The sequence below is a fragment of the Nycticebus coucang genome, chromosome X, assembly GCF_027406575.1.
Source record: "Nycticebus coucang isolate mNycCou1 chromosome X, mNycCou1.pri, whole genome shotgun sequence".
NCBI classification, from domain to species: domain Eukaryota; kingdom Metazoa; phylum Chordata; class Mammalia; order Primates; family Lorisidae; genus Nycticebus; species Nycticebus coucang.
Window position 1 is genome coordinate 33,110,406 of NC_069804.1, and position 24,127 is coordinate 33,134,532.

The 24,127-nt window shown below is 34.3% G+C and overlaps 1 protein-coding gene across 6 annotated transcripts in view; it reads right to left on the reverse strand.

Annotated features, from left to right (window-relative positions):
* The window catches only part of DMD (dystrophin), a 2,416,375-nt gene that overhangs the window by 1,605,814 nt on the left and 786,434 nt on the right, over positions 1 to 24,127 (reverse strand). For all 6 annotated transcript variants that reach the window (XM_053581215.1, XM_053581214.1, XM_053581218.1 and 3 more), the window contains 3 exons: positions 15,424 to 15,525; positions 15,200 to 15,307; positions 7,955 to 8,134 (listed from right to left, as the gene is read on the reverse strand). In XM_053581215.1, coding sequence (XP_053437190.1) covers positions 7,955 to 8,134; positions 15,200 to 15,307; positions 15,424 to 15,525 — 390 coding nt within the window. The remainder of the gene's footprint in view (positions 1 to 7,954; positions 8,135 to 15,199; positions 15,308 to 15,423; positions 15,526 to 24,127) is intronic.

Consider the following 24,127-nt stretch of genomic DNA (forward strand, 5'->3'; position numbering starts at 1 on the left):
TAGCTGGCACAGGCCAGGTTCGAACCTGCCAGCCTTGGTGTATGTGGGTGGTGCCATAACCACTGTGCTATGGGCACCCAGCCAACCTCCAGTTTCTCAAGGACGACTACAAGTCATGCTTCACTTGATGACCCAGATATGTTTTGAGAAATGCGTCCCTAGGGAATTTTGTTGTTGTGCAAAGAGGACAGTGTAAACAAACCTACATGGGGTAGCCTAGTGAACACACGTAGTTCATATGGTAAAGCCTATTGTTTCTAGGCTATAAATCTGTACTGCGTGTTTGTACTGTTATAACTGAATACTGTGGGCACATGGTAAACACCTGTGTGTCCAGACATATTTAAACATACAAAAGGTAAAGTAAATATATAGAATATAATCTTAGGTGACCACCTTCATTTATGTGGTCCATCATTGATCAAAATGTTATGTGGCACATGACTGTAGATGCATTAAGGATCATACGCATCTATCCTTACATTTTAAATTCTCTTTGTTGACGCTGTTATTTTTTTTTATTTTTGGTCAATGCTATTCGATTGTAGCTTTTAATTTTCCATTATTTATATATTATTGTTTGTAATTTGTGATATTGGCATAAAAGATTTTATTTTTTGCCTTTGAGATATTCTAATATCTGAGTATTTAAAGTTACTAAAAAATCTTCAAGCTATGAAGAATTAGTTATGTAATTTATCTTTTATCATCAAAGTACAAATACTTATAATGGTTACCGATTATAGAACGCTTTGCATGTTCCAAATATTACATATTTTGAATTATCTCATTTATAACATCTAATATACCACCTGCTGCAAGGTGGCGTGGTGGTGCCCAGAGATGAGACTAGGAGTGGAGAGGTTCAAGTCAGGTTTATGGCAAGAGACAGCGACCAGTCTGGGCTGGGCAAAGATGGCGTCTGTACCCAGGCGCAGTTAAAGACCTGTTTTATAAGGGGCTGGCTGGAGGAGGTGGGCAAATTCCCTAGCTTGCCCAAGGGCTTGGGGGAGTTCTGGTCCTTTGGCCCAAATTTTGGGGGTGGGGCTAATGAGGTCCTTTGTGTACTTTGTTTTAGGAGGAGAGAAGGAAGAGGAGGGCGGAGGGTTCTTGTGGGGCCACATTAGGCCTCCCAAAACCTGCTATATAGTAAAGTTTTAACAAGTGGTAGCTGCTAGTACCTCATAATGACCCAAAGACTAAGAACAGGGACTAAAACTATTCCCATTTTATAGATGAGTAGTCACTTGTTCAGGCAGATGCAATTTTAAATAGCAGAACAGAGATGCACACTGAAGTTTGATTTCTCAATCGAATACTTAGCAGCTATTCTCACTTGCTCCCATGGTCATTCAGAGTTCTGAATAGTGATTTTCTTTGAAGTGGTGTAATTATATGTGTGTGTGCATACACGTAAAGTCAGAACACTGAAAATATACACATTGGTAGATGTCATAATCTTTATATAGGAAGACTGATGTTAAATGTTTGATATATGTGATTTATATATATAAATCAGGCTGAGACAGAGTTCGCATGCTCAGGGTTGGACAGAGACCCCTATTTTCTAGGCCTGGATGAGCTCAGAAATTAGTCTCATCACAGACCCCCCATCTCTAAGCACAAATAGGGCATCTTTTCCAGGTCACTTTTAAGCAAGGTCATGAAAAAGCCCCCTGAACAGTTCTGGGCAGTTCCTCCAGGAGTAGGGAGCACATCCCTTAACCCCCAAAGCAGTGCTTTCCAATCGTTTTTATTTCACAGCACACTTGAACCTACAGTTAAACTTCAGCACATTTAAATTATGTTGATCAATAAGAAGTGTGAAAAAAAGAATATACTTACTGTGCTTTGAATGGCTTTTGAAAATAATTTAATGATCTTTAAAAATTTTCAAAGCACACCTAAGATCCTCACAGCACACCAGTGTGCCACAGCACATCCCTTGAAAATCACTGCCTTGATCATTAATTGTTAATGGGTGTGAAGGAATTGAACTTCTATAGTGTAAAATGAAATAATCATTTCATTGCTTGAATATTTATTGTCAGTTGTATGAAATAATCATAGCAACTGATCTTTAGCTGATAATTCATAGCCACATTTAAAGCAATCTCCACAGGCATAGTAGCAGGAGGAACAAAAAACTCTTGGTGTAAAGATTTATATCTCCATGCAATAGAAAAGATTTATCTGCTGAGCTTTGGGAAAATCCTGGGGTAAAAGATCAGGTGGTCACAAAGGAAGCTGGGTTGTTAATCATAATGTTATAAAACAATTTAATCTTAGGAAAGAGTGCAGAGGATTTAACATAGGGAAGCATAGCATACGATGAGTGGCAAAGTTCGCGAGATCAGCTTGGTAACTAAAGTTTAGTATTTATTATCCTGTTTGGATACCAATACTAAGGTGATACAGCTTCTTGCATAGGTGGGTACTGACACTGGAATCATGAGCACAAATACAGTTAAACACTCAGCAGACATCATAAAACAAGTCACTTTCTTCTTTTAAATAAAGGATTATGTGCTAATTACACAGTTATGATCTAATAAAAAATAAAATAAAAAGGTTTATTTTGTAAAACTCTTCAATTTTATATATTTTGTTACTCATTTCAAATTATTTTTAGAATAATTTGTATCAGAAAGAAGAGACATGTGTTGTCTTATGGAATCATGTTAAATACAGATTTTGGGCCACCATGTGATTTCACTGAATCTGCAAAAGATCCAAAGCAATGAAACTTATTTTTTTCTGATTTACTTGACCTTCCTCTGTACACCATCCAACATTGAAATGATGAACACATTCTATAATTGGGGATGGATATTATCAGGTATATATTTAGGAAAAGAAATTGTAATTTTTCAGTTTTATTTATTGTCAATAGATAATAGTTGTATCCTACAGGTGTTGAGTATTTTATCTTTGTAGTATTTTAATTGCTTACTCGAGATAAGTGAAATGCAATATTTTCAGAAGTCAGTGTCCTTTAAATAGGAAGATAATTTTATTTTTATCAACATCTTCCCTATTTGATAAAGCGGAGAGAGTTGGGATCTCTTCACTTATTAGACATTTAAAAAAATTCAAGCAAAAGAAAACATAGCAGATATTAGAACTAGAGGACTCTTATAAAGATCTGTCTATCGTACATTTTTCACATTGTAAATAAAAAATAAAAGATTTCAAGAAGTAACTCAGTCACAATCTATCACAATTTTGAGTGTCTACAACATTTCGTGGTTACTGGAGATAATGAATTTACACCACCAAATCCATTCAATTGATATACAAAGCTGATTCTCAAATACTTATTTTAGTTGGAGATAGCAAAAGGATACATTTAATTTCCAAGGTTATTTGAGCTATAACTTCAAAATTTTTCTCATAAAACCTTTAACCTGAGAAATTAACCAAATGATGCTCTAAAATTCCAGGTGCTTGATCCATGAATAAATAAGATGGAAACCTAAACCAAGTGAGAGAATTTTAGTTTAATTCTGGTTTTTATAAAGCCATTTACTTTTTTCTTAATTGGCAGTAGACTTTTTAGTCTTGGAGAGCTTTCAGGAACCAATGAAAAGGGTTGTCAGCTAAAAGGCCTTGGAGTATTTTTAATTAAAATCACTGGCAAGAAAGAAGAAAGGCAAACCAATTGTAACTGCATTTCAAATATCAAGAGGTCTACCAAATAATGCTTTGAGAATAGATATAGCCAGAATATGAATGTAAAATATTTTATGAAGAGTAAAAAATAGGATCTTTAAAGAATGAGAATGACTCAGAAAAGAAAAGCAAATCAAGAAATTTTCATCCGAATACTTTTACATCTTTGTGTACATTTGGGGTAAAAAAGGAAAACATTAGCTACCATTTTAAGGTATGTTTTACATTCCTCATGTGTTTGGAAAGAGTTTTAAATCTCTTGCCAGGACATAAGTGATAGAGGGTAGAGATACACTTGCATAATGATCACGTTCTCCTTTTGAACGTCCTTGAATGTAGGCACACACATACGCAGTATGAACATGACCCGTCATATTCAAGGAGAGGAGGATTCTGAGAGTATTAATTTTATCATTAAGATATCTGTGGTTAGAGAATATTGCAAACACGGTCAATAATATAGGAAAATATTCACAAAATAGGAATGATATTTTTGAACCTTCAAAAGTCATGACATTTTTCTTATTCCTGACAAAGGAGATAATTTGCTCTGCTAAAGATGCGACAGAATGACAAAATTACAAACCTTTGGACTGTCCTGAACAGATACATGCTTACATCTAAGCTCCTGGTGATAAAAATGACCATAACACACAATGAAGCATATGAACAACACACCCTTTCCATAGTGCTTATGATTTTAGTTAAATAGGGAAAATAATGTTTCTAATCACTTAAATTAGACTCCATTTTAAAGCATTAATTTTAATGAATTTCTGATATTTCCTGATTACAATCAAGATAAAAAAATACACCCATGAGGGTCATGGCATTTATCAAATAATTGTATAAATCTCCATAAGTATTTGTTTATAAAAATTCTGGGAAGACACAGGATCATTTGAGTTTTTAAAGAATTCATTCCACAGTATATTTCCTTCCTCCTCTTTTCTCATTGTAAGCATCCAATAACAAAAGTTATTTTCTTTCTAACATTTGGATGCAGTATTTCTATTTTCTAAGACTGCCTTCTCATCAACTTAAACATCCCCAGTTTGTGTCCAGGTATTATTCAAGCCAAACCTGACTTTGAAATGCAAGAGAGCAGCCCCCACAGCTGATTTTTTTTTCATGTTTTGATCTCTTGCCATGCAACTGCTTCATAAGGTCAAAATCCCTCAAAGCTTTGACCTGAATAGCAATCAAACTCGCAGGCACACAATGTTCTTTATATGAGCAAAATCAGATGCCTTGTCATCTTGGTCACAATTCCTACACTCTGTCTCACGATAACAGGTTTTAACCATTATAAGAACTTTGCTCATTTTTATACCAATCATTTAAAAGAATTTTTAAAACAATTGAGTATATTGTGTGAGTAATCATTAATGAGACTGATTTTTCTCCCCAAAAACATGCTGGGAAATATGCATACAAGTGAGCTTTGTTCTCCAAAGTCACAAGCTCACTGTCTACATTCTTGAAATTCTTCTTATGTAATTTTGATCAGCCTCCGTTTAACATGAACAAAAGAAAAACAATTGCTTTTTTAACTTATATAATATTATTTCTTTGTTCTTTCCCTATGTCCTTTTAATGCTTCTTTCCCTGGATGGCTTTGTTTTTAATCTTTTTAAGAACTGAGCAACCCCTAGCAAAGACTTGGATTTGTCTAAGGATGGCATACTTTTAAGAAAACTAATGAGGAAAAAACTGAGACATGAGCTTAAGAAAGGTTCAAGCTTAGTGATCTGGGAAACAACTTGCCTAATGCTAAGTCCATTTATCTGCCCCTGGTCTGGAATAGTAGTGCATAACTGTTTGAAAATAAAAATAAAAAGAAATCATAGTGAGCTACAAAAAAGCCCTCCAGACTCACTAAACAGTATGACTTACATATCAAGAGCACCTTTTTTCCCTTCAAAATGCTTTCAAGTCTATAGCTTTATTTCATCCTTATCACATCACTGTGAGAATACAGAACAAATGTATATTGCAAGGCTGGACATCGTTTTGTAAAGAACTGTACAAATCAAAGCTAGGGATGTTTCATTAGAGTTTGAAAAGTTGGAAAATAAGAAGTAAATGGCCTAGGTAGTGGTCTCATAACATTTAGCCCATTACAAATAAAGCTTTTAATGATTTTTCACCAATTGGAATAATCAAATCCATAGCATTTTAGTGAGATGTCTAAACTTCATCCAAAAGTAATCCCATTCCAAAGGAAGGAACTTGTTTAAATACTACATTCCTTGGAAGGCGTCCATTTTCACATTTCAGCCACTATTGTAAAAATCCCGAAGGCAAGAATTAGCTCACATGCTGTTGTCTTTCTAATCCAGTGTTTTTAAAAATGTGGTCTGCAGACTTTATCAAAAGCTGAGATTTTTTAGATGCAGATTCCTGGGTCTTTTCCCTGACCTACTGAATGAGATTTTCTGAGCAAAGGGTCTAGAAATATCCATTTTAATTACCTTCTCCAGGTGATTATTACACAGACTCCAGTATTATAATAACCACTTTACATAATGCAAATTAACCAGAATATGACCTGTGATTAACAGTTATACCTCTACAAATATATCCCTTAAAAGAGATGAATTTCAAAAACCACTTTCTTTATCAAAAAATGCCAACTCTCCTTAACATGGTAACTAATTTTATTAAAGCAATAATCTATGGAACCATTGAGAACATAATGGAATAATATCATTGTCAGGTTAAAAATAACAAATTTACCAGTGCCTCATATATTTATTACATAGATACTAATATATGGCAAGGTAGACATGGGTAGATCATATATAATAAGAGAAAGCATGATCTAGTAGTAACATCACAGTCAGATCAATTAACTGCTAAAAAGATGTTCAACGAAAAACAAATGGAGTTTTTATTACTTAATGATTACATGGGAAATTATTGCAATTTAGACTCATGTTTCTTCAAATTTTAAATTTTGAATATGAATTTAAGTGTAAAAGGCAGACTGAACTGTGATTGAAAATCATACATGTTGGCTAATAGTTTCATAAATTTTATTTCTGTAAACAATAATTCAAACTTCATTTCTTCAACAAATATTTTCTAAGTAGTATAATACTCATCAGACATCAATTCTCAGAACAAATTCCTGCACTTGTCTTACGCAAAGACTATATGGGCCTAAAATCTATTGAATATGGTCGTTGCATTAATAGAGGTATACGCTTGGTTCATTAATCTATGAATTGTGGTCAATTAGTAAAATCCATGCAAAAATGTATGGCAGAATATGTTAAATACTATCAGAAGATGTTAATAGTTAATATCTTGAATGATGACCCACTATTACACCATTCAACTATATCCGAAAACAAAATTTCTACTTTTAAAATACCCCAGATTGGGTGGGCGTGACGTCTCACATCTGTAATCCTAGCACCCTGAGAAGCTGAGGAAGGTGGACTGGTTGAGCTGAGGAGTTCAAGACCATCCTGAGCATGAGTGAGACCCCCATCTCTACTAAAAATAGAAAAACTAGCTGGGGTGATGGCAGGCGCCTGTAGTCCCAGCTACTTGGAAGGCTGAGGCAAGAAGATGGCGTGAGTCCAGGAATTTGAGGTTGCTGTGAGCTATGATATCATAGCACTCTACCATGGCAACAGACTCTGTCTCAAAATAATAAAATAAATAAAATCATAAAATAAAATATCCATTTTTTAAATTACTAAAAATTTAAAAATTCTGAAAATAAAACTAAATTATTGGAGTACTGATGTCACCGCAAAGTTTTCCTAATCTATAGCCCAGTGTGTCGGTATACCCAAGACATGTTCATGATTTTATGATCTCAGAAGTTTGTGGCACGAAGGACTACCACTAACTTTCCTTGGACAATTTAATTTTCTTCTCTAAGCTTCATTTTTATCCGGAGCAAAACAGGGTTGACTTAAGGCCTTCTTGGTTCTAGGAACCTATGATTTGGTGTTGAATTGTGATGATACAGTTCTGCAGTATTTTGTCTATCTGATCAAAGTCATTTAGCTTACTGTTACTGTAAGAGTAGAAGGGACCACACTCTAAAACAGTCATTATTTCAGCCAATTAGTACTCATTCCCCTAACACTCCCCCACTGTCCAGTAAAAAGACAGGCAAGATAGCCATGTTTTCATTCTACTGAATACTAGGCCAAACCCAAACCTTTTAAATCTTTTGTAGTGTTATAACATTGACTGCTCTCTTACAGCAGGTTTCAAAAACCTCTGGGATAATATATAGTACAAAATTGACATCACTCACCTGTGCTGAACTCTTTTCAAGCCTTTGGAGTAAATTATCCCAACGCTGGGCAAAGTTTTCCAACCATGCTTCCATCTTTTGGGTCACGAACTTATTTTTCAGTGTTGAAAGAAGATCTTGGTTGAGTGAACAGAGTTTGTCCATGGTTTGCTTTTTCTTTTCTAGATCTGCTTTTAAAACCTGTTACAAGGAAAATTATAGAATAAGTCTATGTTACATTTTATAAAACATTCTAGTCCAATTGTCTTTGGCATTTAATAGCTCAAGCATATGAATAAGATAGTTATCATTTCTGCATAGGATTAAGAGTCTATAAAAATATAGGTAGAAAATTATAATTTAAATACTCTCCCCGGAAGCCTGAAGAACAAGGAAATCAGATGTAAAATAGAAACCTAGTAGAGGCATTGAAGAATTATCTTAAAATATCTGATGGACTGCCAAGTCAAAAGGTAGTTTTGCTTCAAAAAACAAAACAGGAATCAACAATGGAAGTTGCTTTTTAACATTTGGAAATGGAATGCATGGCTCTTGGATAGTAGTCAATTTCTCTTTAATTTCTGATAGAATTCAAATGAAAGCTGTCTATCAAGTGCCAGAAAGACAAAAGAGAAGCTAGTGGTTTGAGAAGATGAGAATAGCTAAGGGGCCTTGCCGTTCTTAAATGCTGGGGTTATTTGGATAAAATTACAATATTATTTGCACAATTTTAACATTCTGCTCATTATCTCAAGATAAAAACATTTTTATATGGTTTACTGCCCTTGAAAGTTTTGTAACATCAGTTATTCAATTAACATTTGGCTATTTGAATACTTATTTTCTAAGGCTAATTTTAGAAGCCCGTTAATTAAAAGAACTAAGTCATTAAGTATGATGCAAATCCTTTAGAATCTCTGCATATTTTAAAGATGCATATATGTTTTTAGGATTATCTTCTATACTACTTATACTTCCAAGGTTCTTGTGAGCTATAGAGGGTCACATGTTCTCCTTGGTTGATTTGGAATGAATAAACAACGTGGCTTCTATGAAATTAGTAGATCAGGGTAGATCATTCTCATTTATCCATTAAAGACACCTTGTACGTGGGGAAATCCCATTCCCAGGTACCAAATGCTTGTCGCTGACTTAAACATAAAAGAAGAAAAAAAATAATTTTATAGCCATATTATAATCCTGTCTTTTTAAAAGTAACAAATACAATGAATATAAATTAAACTGTGATAGCTGTCTTCCCAAAACAAATGCAAGCCCAACAAACATTACAGGTGGCAAAGTTGTCACAAAACATATGCACCAACTGCTCACAAACTAAGGTGTTATCAACATAGAGCCATCAATACATTCTCCCTGAAAAGGAGAGTTTATATAGCTCATTTGGGCATGCCACCTGCCTTGAGAGTTCTGAACTAAACAATGCTCGGGTGTCTCCTTCAACTAATTTGTCCTTTACTCAGAATCTGCTTCATCTGGTATATTTTATATTGCAGTTCATGCCATTTTTATGAGCAAACAAGTTATGTTCTGAAGTTTATTTCTAATTTCCCTCAATAATTATTTTATTGCTTTTCCCAATCCAAAAGAATAGACCAAAACATGAATTTAGATATTACAAGTTGAATTCATACCAAAATGAAGCTCTTGGAATGGGAGTTTAACAACATATATGTTTTGTATATTAATTTTGTTTGTTTAATCCATGTTAGCTTTCCATTAAATTTAAGTGCATACTTGTACTAGTAGTAAAACAGTTTATGCCAGCTGCCCCAAGCTGAGAACCGAATTGGAATACCAACATACATTTCTCCAGTTACTTCATGGAGTGCCATTTTCCTTTTTTCTTTATTAATTTTTGGCATGCATGTATTTTGGTGAAAGCCACAAGTTCTTTATGGAAAGAGAAATGATATAAACAAGGACATGTATTTTTAAATTAAAAGATATAAGTACAACTCCTTGGCTTACTTTCTCAGAGCATAAGGAACTATTTTAAATAGTCTTTTGTAGAAGGCTAAATGGTATACTCATTATTTAAGCTAAATATGTAATAATTGGGGACATTTCAGAACAGGGGTGTGACAATTATGTTTGAAGAAGGGGATGGCAATGGAAATCTAGGGGTAATAACTAAGCCTTTGTGTTAATATGAAATTAAATGAGAGAAAGCATTTGGTAAGCATTAAAAAAATGAAAGTAAATATCACCCTCAAAAATATTGTTAGGAAAAATATACTCAAGGTAAAATAGAAAAGTGTTATAATGAAACAGTATAATTTTTGAATGAATATATTTTGATATAAATCTTTATGTCAAAAACCCTGAGCACTGATCTTCTGCCTACCAAATTCTAGATATGAGTATATTTACTTATTTATTTGAAACAGAGTCTCACTATGTTGCCCTGGGTAGAGTGCCGTGGCATCACAGCTCACAGCAACCTCAAACTCTGGAGCTTAAGTGATTCTCATGTCTCAGCCTCCCAAGTAGCCGAGACCACCAGTGCCCACCACAATGCCCAACTATTTTTTGTTTCAGTTGTCATTGTTGTCCAGTGGCCTGGGCTAGGTTCAAACCTGGCAGCCTTGGTGTATGTGGCTGGCACCCTAACTACTGAGCAACGGGCACCGAGCCTGACTTTTTTTCTTTTCTTTTTTTTTAAATGGTGGAAAAGAAAGGAAATCTATAGTATTGCCAAATAAACTGGATCACAGTAATGAATTACTTTGTCCTATCTATCCTTGAATGCCAATTATTTTATACTTGGATCTTAAATGTACATATTAAATAACTATGACTTATTAATTATCATATAAAATGTCTTCATATCAAGAACTGACGATGGCGCCATAGAGCCACAGACCTCAAGAAAATTTAGAGGCAAAGGAAGCTCTCGAAAACTTATGCAAGGCAAAGATTATCAGAAGCCAGGTGCCTAAGACCTACCTACAATAAAACAGATTGGGTCAGTAGTAGATATGGGGAAGACACAGATATATCATTCAAAATGACAGAGTATACAATTTTTCTCTGGCCAAAGTTAGAAAATGACTTGAAGTGAAAAAAGAATGTATACTTATATAAGATCCAAGAAACCTTTACCCTATTCTCATCAGTAGTATTTTCAGAGAATAATATCAAGGCAATTTATATTATACTGAGAAATTTGAATTATATATCTCTATCATCTGTAGTTATCTATCTATGTAAGAAGTACACCAATTAATTCCAGTCAACAATTGCACTTAGGTAGATTGATCCATTGTGGAGGTTCTCAATTTGAGGAAACATCAGAATCACCTGAAAGACTTATTACAATGTCTCTCACTGGGCTCTACACTGAGAGTTTGAATCAGTAGGTTTGGGAAAGCCTAAGAATCTGCATTTCTTACTAATTCCCAGGTGATGTTGATGCTGCTGGTTGGGGAAGCACAGTTTGAGAACCGCTAATTATATTTGGATGAATTCTTCAAGGGCCATCATAGGAATTGAGGTCAAGGTAGCAAGTCATGGCAAAACAGCACTGTCAACAGGGACTTGCTGAACTCCACCCATGTCAATTGATCCCACAGACAACTTGAGAGTATCTTCAATTCCACAGTACTCCCATATCCCTTATACTCCATACTCTGCTTCAATCATCAGGCTGCCCCAGAGCAGTCCTTCTCTGGAAAATACCAACAGTCCTCACAACAGCAATACTCTTCTCCTGAAACAGATTTCTTCTAGAATTGGGCTTTCCAATGATAACTCACATGATTCTATAAGCCCCAGAATTCACATCATAAAAGCCACTATTTCTTCTCTCCTTTAATCTTTATCCTTTATGCCAAATAAAAAAGTATGTTTTTATAATAAAAATAGACCTACATGCTGTGGAATTAGAGGAAATGAAATATGACACTGACTGCCTACCTCCCACTCCAAGGAAAAGTAGGAGACAATCCCATGGGGTACTAGTGATAATATTTTAAAACAAATTACACTGATTGTAAATAAAAGAGTTTTTAGCACATTGTATCTATACCTAGGTATGTAGTAGAAACTGGTGACAGATGGTACCTGTTTTGGGTCTCAGATTGTGACATATTTTAATGAACATTAAATTCTTATTCACTGCCTGAGTCAGCAGGGGAATTTTACCTAAAATTCTAGACCAGCTGTCAGGTTTTGTTAATTGGCTTAAACTATCAAATAATAAGACTTATACAAAACATATCGTCACTTTGTTCACAAGTAAGGTGACATAACACAAGTTTTAATCATATTGGAAAATTATTGAGACATTTCTAAGAGAGGATTTTCGCAGCCCGGAAGCTAGAAATATCTTTTTCTCCCAAAAATGTCAACACAGTGGCACATGATTGTTAGAAATGACAGTTCTTAGCTGGTTACCTTTTCCCAAAGACTCAAATGATATGAGGGATTTTGAAATAGCTTCAAAAGCCTGGACCTGAGTCTTGATGTCTTAGTGCTCATTTTACATCCGCTACTATTGTTATATGATAACTTATACAGGCCAGGTGTGTTTTATTTCTTGAACTTTGTCTTCTGAAACACTCTGGGTAGCTTATCTTAAGGAACTTTAGACATGCAATTGGATTGGGGATATACAAGGTGATATATAAAATCTCATCTAGCTTTAATATATTTGGATTTCATGTAACAGTAGCTTCCTATGAACAACTTTTACCCTATATACAATCAAGAATATACATAGTAACATGCACCTGGTATTAAAATTGGGAGTTTATCATCATGCAAAATAACTTTGTAATGCTCTGGCACATGGCATTTTCCAAAGATGACTACAAGAAATCCTCCCATCTCAGATGCTCTTCTATAATTTGATCTCAGTGCTTTTCCATAAAGGGTTGAAGTTTAATTCCTTTTTACTGAATCTAGGCAGGTGTGTGACTGTTTCAACTAACAGAATATGCACAGTCATTCTGTGCATGTGTGTTAAATGCACAAGCTTCTGCATTTAACCGGCAATATGGCGTGGCTCTTAATCAGAGAGCATGCTACATTTTGATAATCAGTGGTCACCAACTTCTTTAAAGAATCCAAGTATTGACTAAGAAGAAAATTGTAAGAAATTTTCTGCTTGAAGGGTGTGTAATCCATGCATCCTTTCATCTATGTATGATAACATCTGTGAATTTATCTTTTCCTGAATGTGATAATGTGTACCACTTTGTGCCTTTTTGAAACATTGATTCTTTTCAGTGTTGTGATATGACTATCTTCCTTCTTGTACACTCAAACTACATATGCTTAATTTCTTTTTGTAAATTTCTCATCCTCTATGTACTCTTTGTAGATATTTCTCCGGTGTCTATTCCTTTTATTTATTGTGTCACTGTATACAGTCCTTTTGAGGCATCTTGGTTGCTTCTGAATTGATAACCAGTTCTGAACTCTGTTCTGAACTCTTTTCTGAGATTCTAATATGTATATCTAGCTAATGGAATGAACTTTATCGCTTGAATGTCTCAAAGACATTTTGGACTCAACATACCTAAATCTGAAATAATTATCATTCTTTTCATTCTAGCAATTCTTTTCCCACTCTCCTATTAACTCTCCTAGCAATCCAGTCACCCACTGAAAATTTTGAGAACCATTCCTAACTTCTGCCTGTTACCATAAATATTATCTGAATAAATTTCATCTAAATATTTATAATGCTTTCTCCTCATCTTCATACCAACACTACTTAATTCAGGTCTTCTAATTAGTCCTCTTACTATCAAAAGTCCTACTATCAAAGAGTATTAAAAATGAAAATATGTTGTTTATGAAACTAAAAGGCTTCCCATGAGCTACAGAACAAAATTACAAATATCACCAATATTTTTGCACTAATATTTTGAACCGAAGTAGATTACTTTTCTTTTCTTTCTTTTTTTTTTTTTTTTTTTTTTTGTAGAGACAGAGTCTTACTTTATCACCCTCGGTAGAGTGCCATGGCATCACACAGCTCACAGCAACCTCCAACTCCTGGGCTGAAGCGATTCTCTTGCCTCAGCCTCCCAAGTAGCTGGGACTACAGGCACCCGCCACAATGCCCAGCTATTTTTTGGTTTGCAGTTCAGCCAGGGCTGGGTTTGAACCCGCCACCCTCAGTATATGGGTGCCTTACCGACTGAGCCACAGGCGCTGCCCTAGATTACTTTTCTTAACTGTTTTTAGTAGTCATATTGTTGAGAAGACATATTCCTTGAGCAATGATTCCTTACCAATAACAAGCTAGCATGCAAGTAACACATAAGTGAATTTCTTTTAAATTAAAAGACATACGAGGGTTACTTAGTATGGAGCAAAACTTGTCCGATACAAATATATATTTTACAAAATGGCACATACATAAAAAAGCTTAAAAAATTTAGTTTAGCTTTAAAGAAATGATTTAACTACTAAGCATATATTACATAAGATCAACACAAATAAATCCATTGATGTAAAATTATGAAACATCTTTACAATAGACTTTTATTTGATAATAGTTAATATCAAGTATTTAACATAATTATCGATGAAATATTAATATGTGGATGTATTTAAGTGAATCAGAATTATGAAATATTTCATTAAAAATATTAAGCTCCTAATATTAGATTGGCCTTTCCTTTACTAGACAATAAAATTTGAGTAAGAGAAACTTTTAAGTTAATTTTTAATCTTGTAAGTACCAACTAAAATCAAATATCTGAATGATGCCTTCCCTGACATTCTTTTACTGACAAAGGAATTTCATTACTCAAAACACACAAGGCACTTATAATTAATGCCACTTGGTATGCTTTCATGTTTTCTGTTCTTGTTTGCCACAATAGGGTTAAGTCCCTTAATATGTGAGGATAATCATCATTTGCACCTATCATATATTACTCTGAACAATTAGCTTTGTTCTATTAGTTTAGAACTATGTTGCCTAGAACTTTAATGGAGGGCTCACAAATTACTCTTAGTGTTACTTTTTAATTTTAATTGAACTCTTCTTCCAGTGTGCTTTATTTTTTCAGAAGTACAAATTTCTTCGAAAAACCAAAGTTGAATATCTACCTATAGATTTTCCAATTTCAGTTAAGAAAAGTAAAAATATGACATCTTTTTTGAATAACCTATGATCTAAGTGAAAAATAATGAATATTGCCTTAAGATTTGGTATCACAGATGGTGATATACATAAATACACTATTGGACATTTAAAAAATATATCGAAAGCTAAAAATTACATACAGTTAGCTTTTGAAGACTCGATAACCTTTCATTGTGATCCTTAAAGCCAGTTGTATGAATCTTGTTCACTGCATCTTCTTTTTCTGAAAGCCATGAACTAAAAAGGCACTGAAAGAAATCAAAGAATTCCAAAGAAGGACAAGATTATTAAAAGGAAATCTTTTTTTATTTTCTTATTTAAGATCTATGCCTTTCATTGTCAGGATTTCATGCATGTGACTCACCTGTTCTTCAGTAAGACGTTGCCATTTGAGAAGGATGTCTTGTAAGAGCACCCAGCGGTCTTCTGTCCACCTACATATATTTGCCCATCGATCTCCCAGTACCTGAAGAAGAGACAATCCACCACCACATCAGCAAATTATTAATTAAATTTTATTAAAAATCCTTGAACGATTTGCCAAAGCATTTAATTTGCGTCTCCTGTGCATACCAGAAGTTGTAATGGACACCCTCTTTGCTTCTGCTTACCATCAGGTAAGCCTTGAACCTTTCATTTGTCTTTGGATTATTTCACTCTATTGTTCACCCTTCACTAAAAAGCACTTATAAGCAACGTGATATGGTTATTATTCCACTGCTGAAAAGGTCTCTCCAGCAAATGTAAGATAGTAAAGACATAAACAGAGAATTAAGATTTTGCAATGAAAACATGTAAAATATGTATTCTTTGGACTGCAAATACCTCTTAAAGAAGAAATTCTTCTAAATAGAATGTCTCAGACAACACAATTGAAGTAATTCTGTGTAATTAGATTGTCTAACATCTGGATTGTAGAAAAAGTTCTTAGTAACTTATATTCTATCCATATATAGATAAAAAATAATCTAGATTACTATAAAAGTATTAAAATTCTGTCTCTATACTCTAGTGAGAAAATTATAACATTCCCTGAGTAAAAACTACCATACCTTTAGCACGTGGCCATGTGTAAGTACATGCACTATGTTTTGTTTTTTATTGTTGGGGATTTATTGAGGGTACAATAAGCCAGGTTACATTGATTGCATTTGTTAGGTAAAGTCCCTCTTGCAATCATGTATGTTACTAGGTAAGAAAAGTCAAGCACCAATAATTTTTGGATGAGAAATGTATATTGTGATAATTTCTATGCAAAGGGAATGTTTTAAAACAAACAAAAATGTCCTTTACTTCAACTCTATTGTGATTCATTTCAGAATCTAAAATTTTAACGCTTTAAAATTTATGACGTTTTCATATAAGAAAGTCGGTTTCTCCTAGATAACTGGATTTACAAAGTTGGAAGTATCCTATATTATAGATACGCTTTATTTTGCATAGAAGTAAAATGAGAAAATGATAGCAATTCATATTTAAAAAAAACATATTCAGTATCTAAGACAAGCCTTATCGTAATTTCTACATTTCTTGAAGCTACACGTTTGGATCATTACACCTAGAAGATATCAAAACATGATGCAAACAACATAAATGTAATTAACATCATGAAGAAAAAATCCACCTTTTGCCAACTATTCCTACATGGCTTGGAGACATTTAAAAAAAATTGTTTAATCTATCCTTATCTCATGAAGGAAATCCTGTGTGTGGGTAAGTAGTAGGTAGTAAAAATTTTACTATGGTATTAAAACAATCCATTTTTCTTTGGAAATGTCAATAAAAAGTGTTATTGGTTTCAGCATAATATAACCTACTTTCTTATTTTTTATAGTTTCACTCTCAACTCATTTTGAATTACATCAGTTGGTGACAAAAGTTGTAGCACTGAAATAGTGATGTAAGATACTGACAGGAAATGTGCCAACTTAAACCAATGAATTCAATCATTTCAACTATTTAATGATTACAAATGAATTCACAACTTTTCTGAAACATATTGGCACATTTTTTTTTTTTTTTTGGCTGGGCTGTGTTTGAATCCGCCACCTCCGCCATATGGGGCCAGCGCCCTACTCCTTTGAGCCACAGGCGCCACCCAACATATTGGCAGATTTTTTTGGTGAATTTCCCAGTGACCTTGTCAGTAGACATAAGATAAAATGGCAAGTAACATTGGTTAATAACATAGTTTCAAGTAGAAAAAAATCTTACCCCTTAGCTGCAATACATTTGCCTTATTTGATATAGCTATAAAAGTTCAAAATATGTGATATCTATTGTAACCCATCAACTTCAGTAAAGAAGAGACAAACTTAAACTATAGCATCATCTTCATAAATGAAGCAAAATGAATAGATCTTCCAAGTAGATAGAGCATCTCTCTAGTGCCAGAAGGTACATGAATACAGTATCCATTGAAGAAGTATTTTAGGCTTACAATCCCATAGATAGAAATTTATAATTCATTAATTTGAGTAGGACATCCTTTAACACAAATTCAAATAGAGATCCCCATATTTCAGATAGTTTATTACTAAATTCATTGAAATTCTGGAATATATACAAATGTGATGCATTTTATACTGTAGTTTTTTCACTTACAAATGAATCATAAAATACCAATAGAGTACTTCCTCCTTATTCACAGAAGATAAATTCCAAGATCTCTTGTAGATTCCTGAAAGCTTAGATAGTGCTGAACCCTATACACGCCATGCATGAATCCATTCTCTTTTTTAACAGTTTTGCACATGGAAGATTTATTTTTATCGTAAATATTAGCAATGTCATCATCTGTATTTTCTTTCCTTATTAAGAATTTTCACCTTTTCAATTAAGTAAAGCACTTTGCAGCTTCAATTTGGCATATTTGAAGTGCTAGAATCACTCCTTTTCCTTTGGGAGCCATAATCAAGTAAAAAAATAAGGGCGACTTGAATATAAGCAGTGGCACATAACCATGACAGTTGATGTGAGGACCTAGACAGCTGCTAAGTAATTAACAAGCAGGTAGACAGTGTGAATACACTGCGCAAAGAGATAATGTATGTTCAGGGTGGGATGGAGGGAGGTAGCATGAGATTTTTATCATGCTACTCAGAATAGTATGCAATTTAAAATTCATAAATTGTTTATTTCTAGAATTTTCCATTTAATATTTTCAGAGTGCAGTTGACTGCTGATAACTAAAACCCCAGAAAGTAAAATCATGAATAAGGGTATATGACTGTAATTAAATGCTATTTTAGGAATGTATTTAAAAACAACTAATTTAAGGATATCATTAAAAGTGTCCTTTGTATCAAAATAATGAATATAGATGGTTTTGATCATTCACTGACGTTTATGATTCAGCCAATATTTAGCTTATAATTATTGATAGATACCAATTTACACATCCATCAATTGTGAATTTATTCAAACACCTACATGTGCCAAATATGAACAGAACAAAGATATTTGAGTTAAATTGTTCCCCCACAATTTATATTGAGGCCGAACTTCCACTCACTGCCTTGGTATGTGCCAGTTTGGAGATAAGTCTTTTAAAGAAGGCACTGAGTTAAAATGAAGTTATTAGCATAAGCTTTAATTCAATCTGCCTGGAGTCCCTATAAGAGAAGGAGACTCGGACACAGAGAAACAACAGAGATGTTTATACACAGAGAAGAGATCATGTGAGGACACAAGACAGCAGTTGTCTGCAACCCAAGGGGAGAGGTCTTACAAGAAACCAACCCTGCCCACATCTTGGACTTGATCTTGGACTTCTGACCTTCGGAATGCTGAGAATAATAAATTTCTGCTGCTAAGCCGCCTAGTCTGCAGTATTTTTTAATGAAAGCCAAAGAAAACTACTAATATAAAAGACATTTAATATAGAGTATTTATTTTTTAAGAACTATATAGCTAAGCCATTAAATCTCTTCCAAAGAAAATAATAGTAGCAACCCTTTAGAGAATTGCTACAAATATGAAAGATTATGTATTAGAAATTGTTTTTAGTTTGAAACGAGTTATATAAGTGTTGTTAGTTATTTATGATTATCTTGATCATGGTTTTTATATCAAATCTTCTAAGAACCACCAAGGGTCATCTGTTTGACTCTCTTCACTCTAGAAAATCACTCATTAAATGTTTACAAATATTTTCAAGTATATTCTTTAAAGATTTTCAACACAAGAGCATACTTATCCTTTAGTAACACATTCCATTGCTTAAAACTATTTTACTCTCAGACAACTCTCAATGAATTTAATCTAAGTCACTTCAGCTACAATGTAGGCATAGTGCTTCTTACTGATCTCAGTATAATGAGATAAGTAGAAATTGTTCATATGCTGTATACATCTGGCCACAGAGTTTTGCAATGCTACATGTACAAGTACAAATAGATGTATACAAAGTCCTTAAATTTATGGATTGATTGATTTATTGCTTACAAATATTGGCCTTGATTTGAATTATAAAGAATGAAGCTAAGCAACGGGAAGATTACCATTCAGCCGTATAATCACTCAACGATTTTGGTTCCTATCACTGCCTGAATGGGTGTCACCAAATTGCTAGACAAGTATAAGGAATTGTATTAAATGACACTGACAGGATGCTAAATAATTTTTAAAGGACCAGTACATCAGGATTTGGAACCTGTTCTCCAGAGAAAAATAGCATATATTCACTCAGTGTTTCTCTGAGTCTCCATTCAAATATAAGAATCCCTTGAGCTTTTAGAAATAATGCATATTTTTGTAGAGCTAAACATTATATGCATAAATGCAAAACCATTGAATCATGAAGTTTCACAAAGTGATAAAGGAAATTAATTTGTATTTATGTTTTCATTTTTTGTCGCATCAATAAGAGAAGCTAAAGGTCAGTTCATTTTCTCTAACACATTTTATGGACTAAAACACAACTTCATTATCATCTATGCTCAGAACAGAATTTGGAAGGATTTTTCCCTCCCATTTAATTCGCATCTCATATTGTTGCATGTGCCAAAGACATTTCTCATCTGATTTTGTTGTTGCTATTTGGCTGAGTTCGGTTTCTCAAAGCAAAAGTAAAAAAAAAAAAAAAAAAAAAATGGTTACCAAAGGAGCATTCAGATAAAGGCAACTGAGGAAAATTGGACAAGCTTGAGAGGTAAAATTTAAGTATAGGGATACTTGAGTTTAAGGAAGCCAGTGACAGAATTTGAGCGCAAAAATGTGCCCTTGTGAGGCTTTGCATTAAGTGGTAAAGTGTTCCAAGGCATATGTCCATTAAAATAGAATCAGTTATGTGCCAAGGAAACACACAATTCACCAGCAACTGGGCTTTGAAAAGGAGGGAGGCAGCAAGCAGCCCATTGTATTTTAGTGTGGTTTAAGACCCTATAATACACTGTCCAACTAAATGAATTTAATGTGCAATGAGCCTTATGAAAAATAACTTATTTCTTGATTTTTCTTTCTTTATAAACCTCTATGCAGTTGAAAATGATAAGCAACTTCATCTTACCAATGGTAAAATGGAAATCACATCAAATAACTTATTAAAAATAATAAAATCAAATCTATTATGAGGCAAGAAATGTGACAGAGTTATACTAACGTTTAGTCAAGATTATGATTCTGCTCTCAATTTCACATGTTTTACAACTGCTAATGGAAGCAGCCCACTATAAAATAGCATGCTTTCTATCTTTACTGCCTAACATATGGTCTAGGGTGGTAAAACATATTTTGATGTATTAGGAAACACTTACTGGAGGCTGCTCAGAAAATATCCTTCTTTCTTCTGTTTCAATGATCCTGTAATATCTCTTGATGGAACTTAAGAAATTCATGACTGTCACTTATAAAGGTACGATTTACAGATGACTGACAATCAGGTGGGGTGAGAAACTTTTCTAAAGCCACAGAAGCCACAGTATTGACTATCTGGGATATGAACTCAGATCTTTCCGGCTACAAGCCCACGCCCTTTCATAATGCCATTCATTCAAGAGAACATTTTCTGGGACTTAACCCAGCAGCTGTGAGATGCACAGATGTTGAATCCCATTGTGATATTCACATTTTATTTTTGCAGCAGTTTTCCTAGTTAAACGTTGTATCTAAAACACTTGACAAGGATTTGAAGTTTAAGATTATATCTAAAAAATATTTGACATTATAACTCCATATATGTTTAATCATAAAGAAAAATCAGAAAATACACTTTTAGAGTAAGAGCATATGCCCTTTTCCAGGATTTATTTTTAAAAGGTAAATATGACCGATTTGCTAAAGAAATTCTGCCTTGGTGATTATGTTGAAAAAGTAGTGAGATTTTAACTTGAAGAAGCACATTCTTCTATGCACTATTTCAGACAGATTCAGATAATATTTATTTTATGAGCATATATAAAGTGCTAATGAATAAATCTGGAAAAGCCTTTTGTTGTTGCCATAGCTTTTATTATTTGCAGGCTATTATTTAATGTTCTGTGGCAGCTTAATAAACTCTGTACTCTCCAGCTCCCACCAGTCTATTCAACTGGGATAACGGAAAATAAAGAGAAGGAGTCCTAAGGAGCATACCAGCATGACAGCGTCCTTTCTAGCATTCATCACGTTCCCAGGCATTCCTTGGTAGCTTGAGGTTTTATTGTTCTTCATTTTTTTATGCCTCACAGACTGAACTCCTTGAGGAGGGTTCCTAACCTTTGAGCTTAATGTCCTTTGGAGTAACATACGTATTTCACACAGTACCAAACTGTCTCAAAGATGAATAACACCAGAAGCTACCAAGAAGGGGATTTTACCCCAGTTTTTGTCTCAGAATCATCTTTTACAGTCTGAACCTGCACCGGACTTAAAGCACAGACTACCTGAATTCTCACCCAGCTCTACTGTTGTCTAATTCGGAATATATGTTGGTAAAGCCTTTTTTCCATTGTTTGGGATTCATTGAGAGTACAATGAATTAGGTTACGCTGATTGCATTTCTTAGATAAAGTCCCTCTTATAATTGTGCCCCACCCCCAAGAGGTGTGCCATACACCATGACTCCTCATCCCTCTCTGTCCTCCCCTCTCCCCACTTGCTCACTCCCCTACCCCCACCTTGTATTAGCTCAGCTACTGCTTTCATATTACAATAGAGTACATTGGAGTCTTGCTTCTCCATTCTTGTGATGCATTACTAAGAACACTGTGTTCCACCTCTATCCAGGTTAATACAAAAAATGTAAAGTATCCGTCTTTTTCAGTGGCTGAATAGTATTCCATGGTATACATACACCACATCTTGCTAACCCATTCCTGGGTTGGTGGGAATTCAGGCTGTTTCCACATCTTGGCGATTGTTAAATGGAGCTGTGATAAACAGTAAAAATGTCCTTATGATAAAAGGATTTTTTTTCCTTCTGGATTAATGCCTGGTAATGGGATTGCAGGATCAAGTGGGAGGTCTGATTTGAGTTCTTTGAAGAATCTCCATACTTCCTCCCAAAAAGGTTATACTAGTTTGCAGTCCCACCAGCAGTGTAAAAGTGTTCCCTTCTCTCCACATCCATGCCAGCATCTGCAGTTTTGAGATTTTGTGATGTGGGCCATTCTCATTTGGGTAGGTGATATCTCAGGGTGGTTTTCATTTGCATTTCTCTGATTGTCAGTGATGATGAGCACTTTTTCACGTTAGTTAGCCATTCATCTTTTTAAGAGAAAGTTCTATTTTATCTCTTGCCCAGCCTTTGTTAGGTCTTTTGTTAATCTGAGTCCTCTATAGATCTTAGTTATCAAGTTTTTGTCAGATTCATAATATGCAAATATCTATTCTCATTCTGAAGGTTGTCTTCTGGCTTTGGTTGTTGTTTCCTTAGCTGTACAAAAGTTTTTCAGTTTAATTAAGTCCCAATTGTTTATTTTTGTTGTTGCTATTGCCATGGAAGTCTGCTTCATAGAATCTTTCCCTAGGCTGATATCTTCAAGTTTTTCCCCCAGTTTCTTTATTTTCATTGTTTCATGCCTTACATTTAAATCTTTTATCCATCTTGGATCAACTTTTGTAAGTGCTGAGAGGTGTGGGTCCAGTTTCAGTCTTTTACATGTGGTTATCTATTTCTCCCAGCACCATTTATTGAAGATCAGGTGGCTGTAAAAGGTTAGTTTCATCTCATCATTTTCTATTTGGTCCCAGATGTCAATGTCTCTATTTTTGTGCTAATACCATGCTGTTTTGATCACTATGGCATTGTAGTACAGTCAAAAGTCTGGTAGGGTGATACTCTTGCTTTGTTTTTATTACTAAGAATTGCCTTGGCTGTATAGGGTTTCTTCTGTTTCCATACAAAATGAAGAATTATTTTTTCCAAATGTTGAAAGTATGATAATGGTTATTTTAATGGGGATTGCATTGAATTTGTAGACTGCTTTGAGTAGTATAGACATTTTCACAATGTTGGTTCTTCCCAGCTATGAGCATGGTATGTTCTTCCATTTGTTAGTATCTTCTGCTATTTCTTTTCTTAGGGTTTCATAATTTTCTTTGTAGAGGTCCATCACCTCTTTTGTTTGGTATATTTGTAGGTCTTTCTTTTCTTTCCTTCCTTCCTTCCCTCCTTCCCTCCTTTCTGTCTCTTCCCTTCCTCCCTTCCTCCCACCCTTTCTTTCCTTCCTTCTTTTTTTTGAAGCTACTGTGAAGGGAATTATGTCCTCGATTAGCTTCTTGTCTTGGCATATACAAAGGCCACTGATTTGTGGACATTGATTTTATATCCTGAGACATTGCTGTATTTTTTGATCACTTCCAGGAGTCTTGTGGTTGTGTATCTTGGGTTCTTTAAGTATAAGATCATATTGTTGAACTCCTCGGCATCCATTTGGATGCCTGTTATTTCTTTCTCTTGCCTGATAGTATTGGCTAAAACTTCCACTGCTATGTTGAATAGTTGTGGCAATAGAGGACAACCTTGTCTGGTTCTACTTGTAAGTGGAAAAGCTTTCAGTTTTACTCCATTCAGTATAATATTAGCTGTAGGTTTGTTCTAGATGTCTTTGATCAGAATAAGAAATGTGCCACCCAATGCTTTTTCT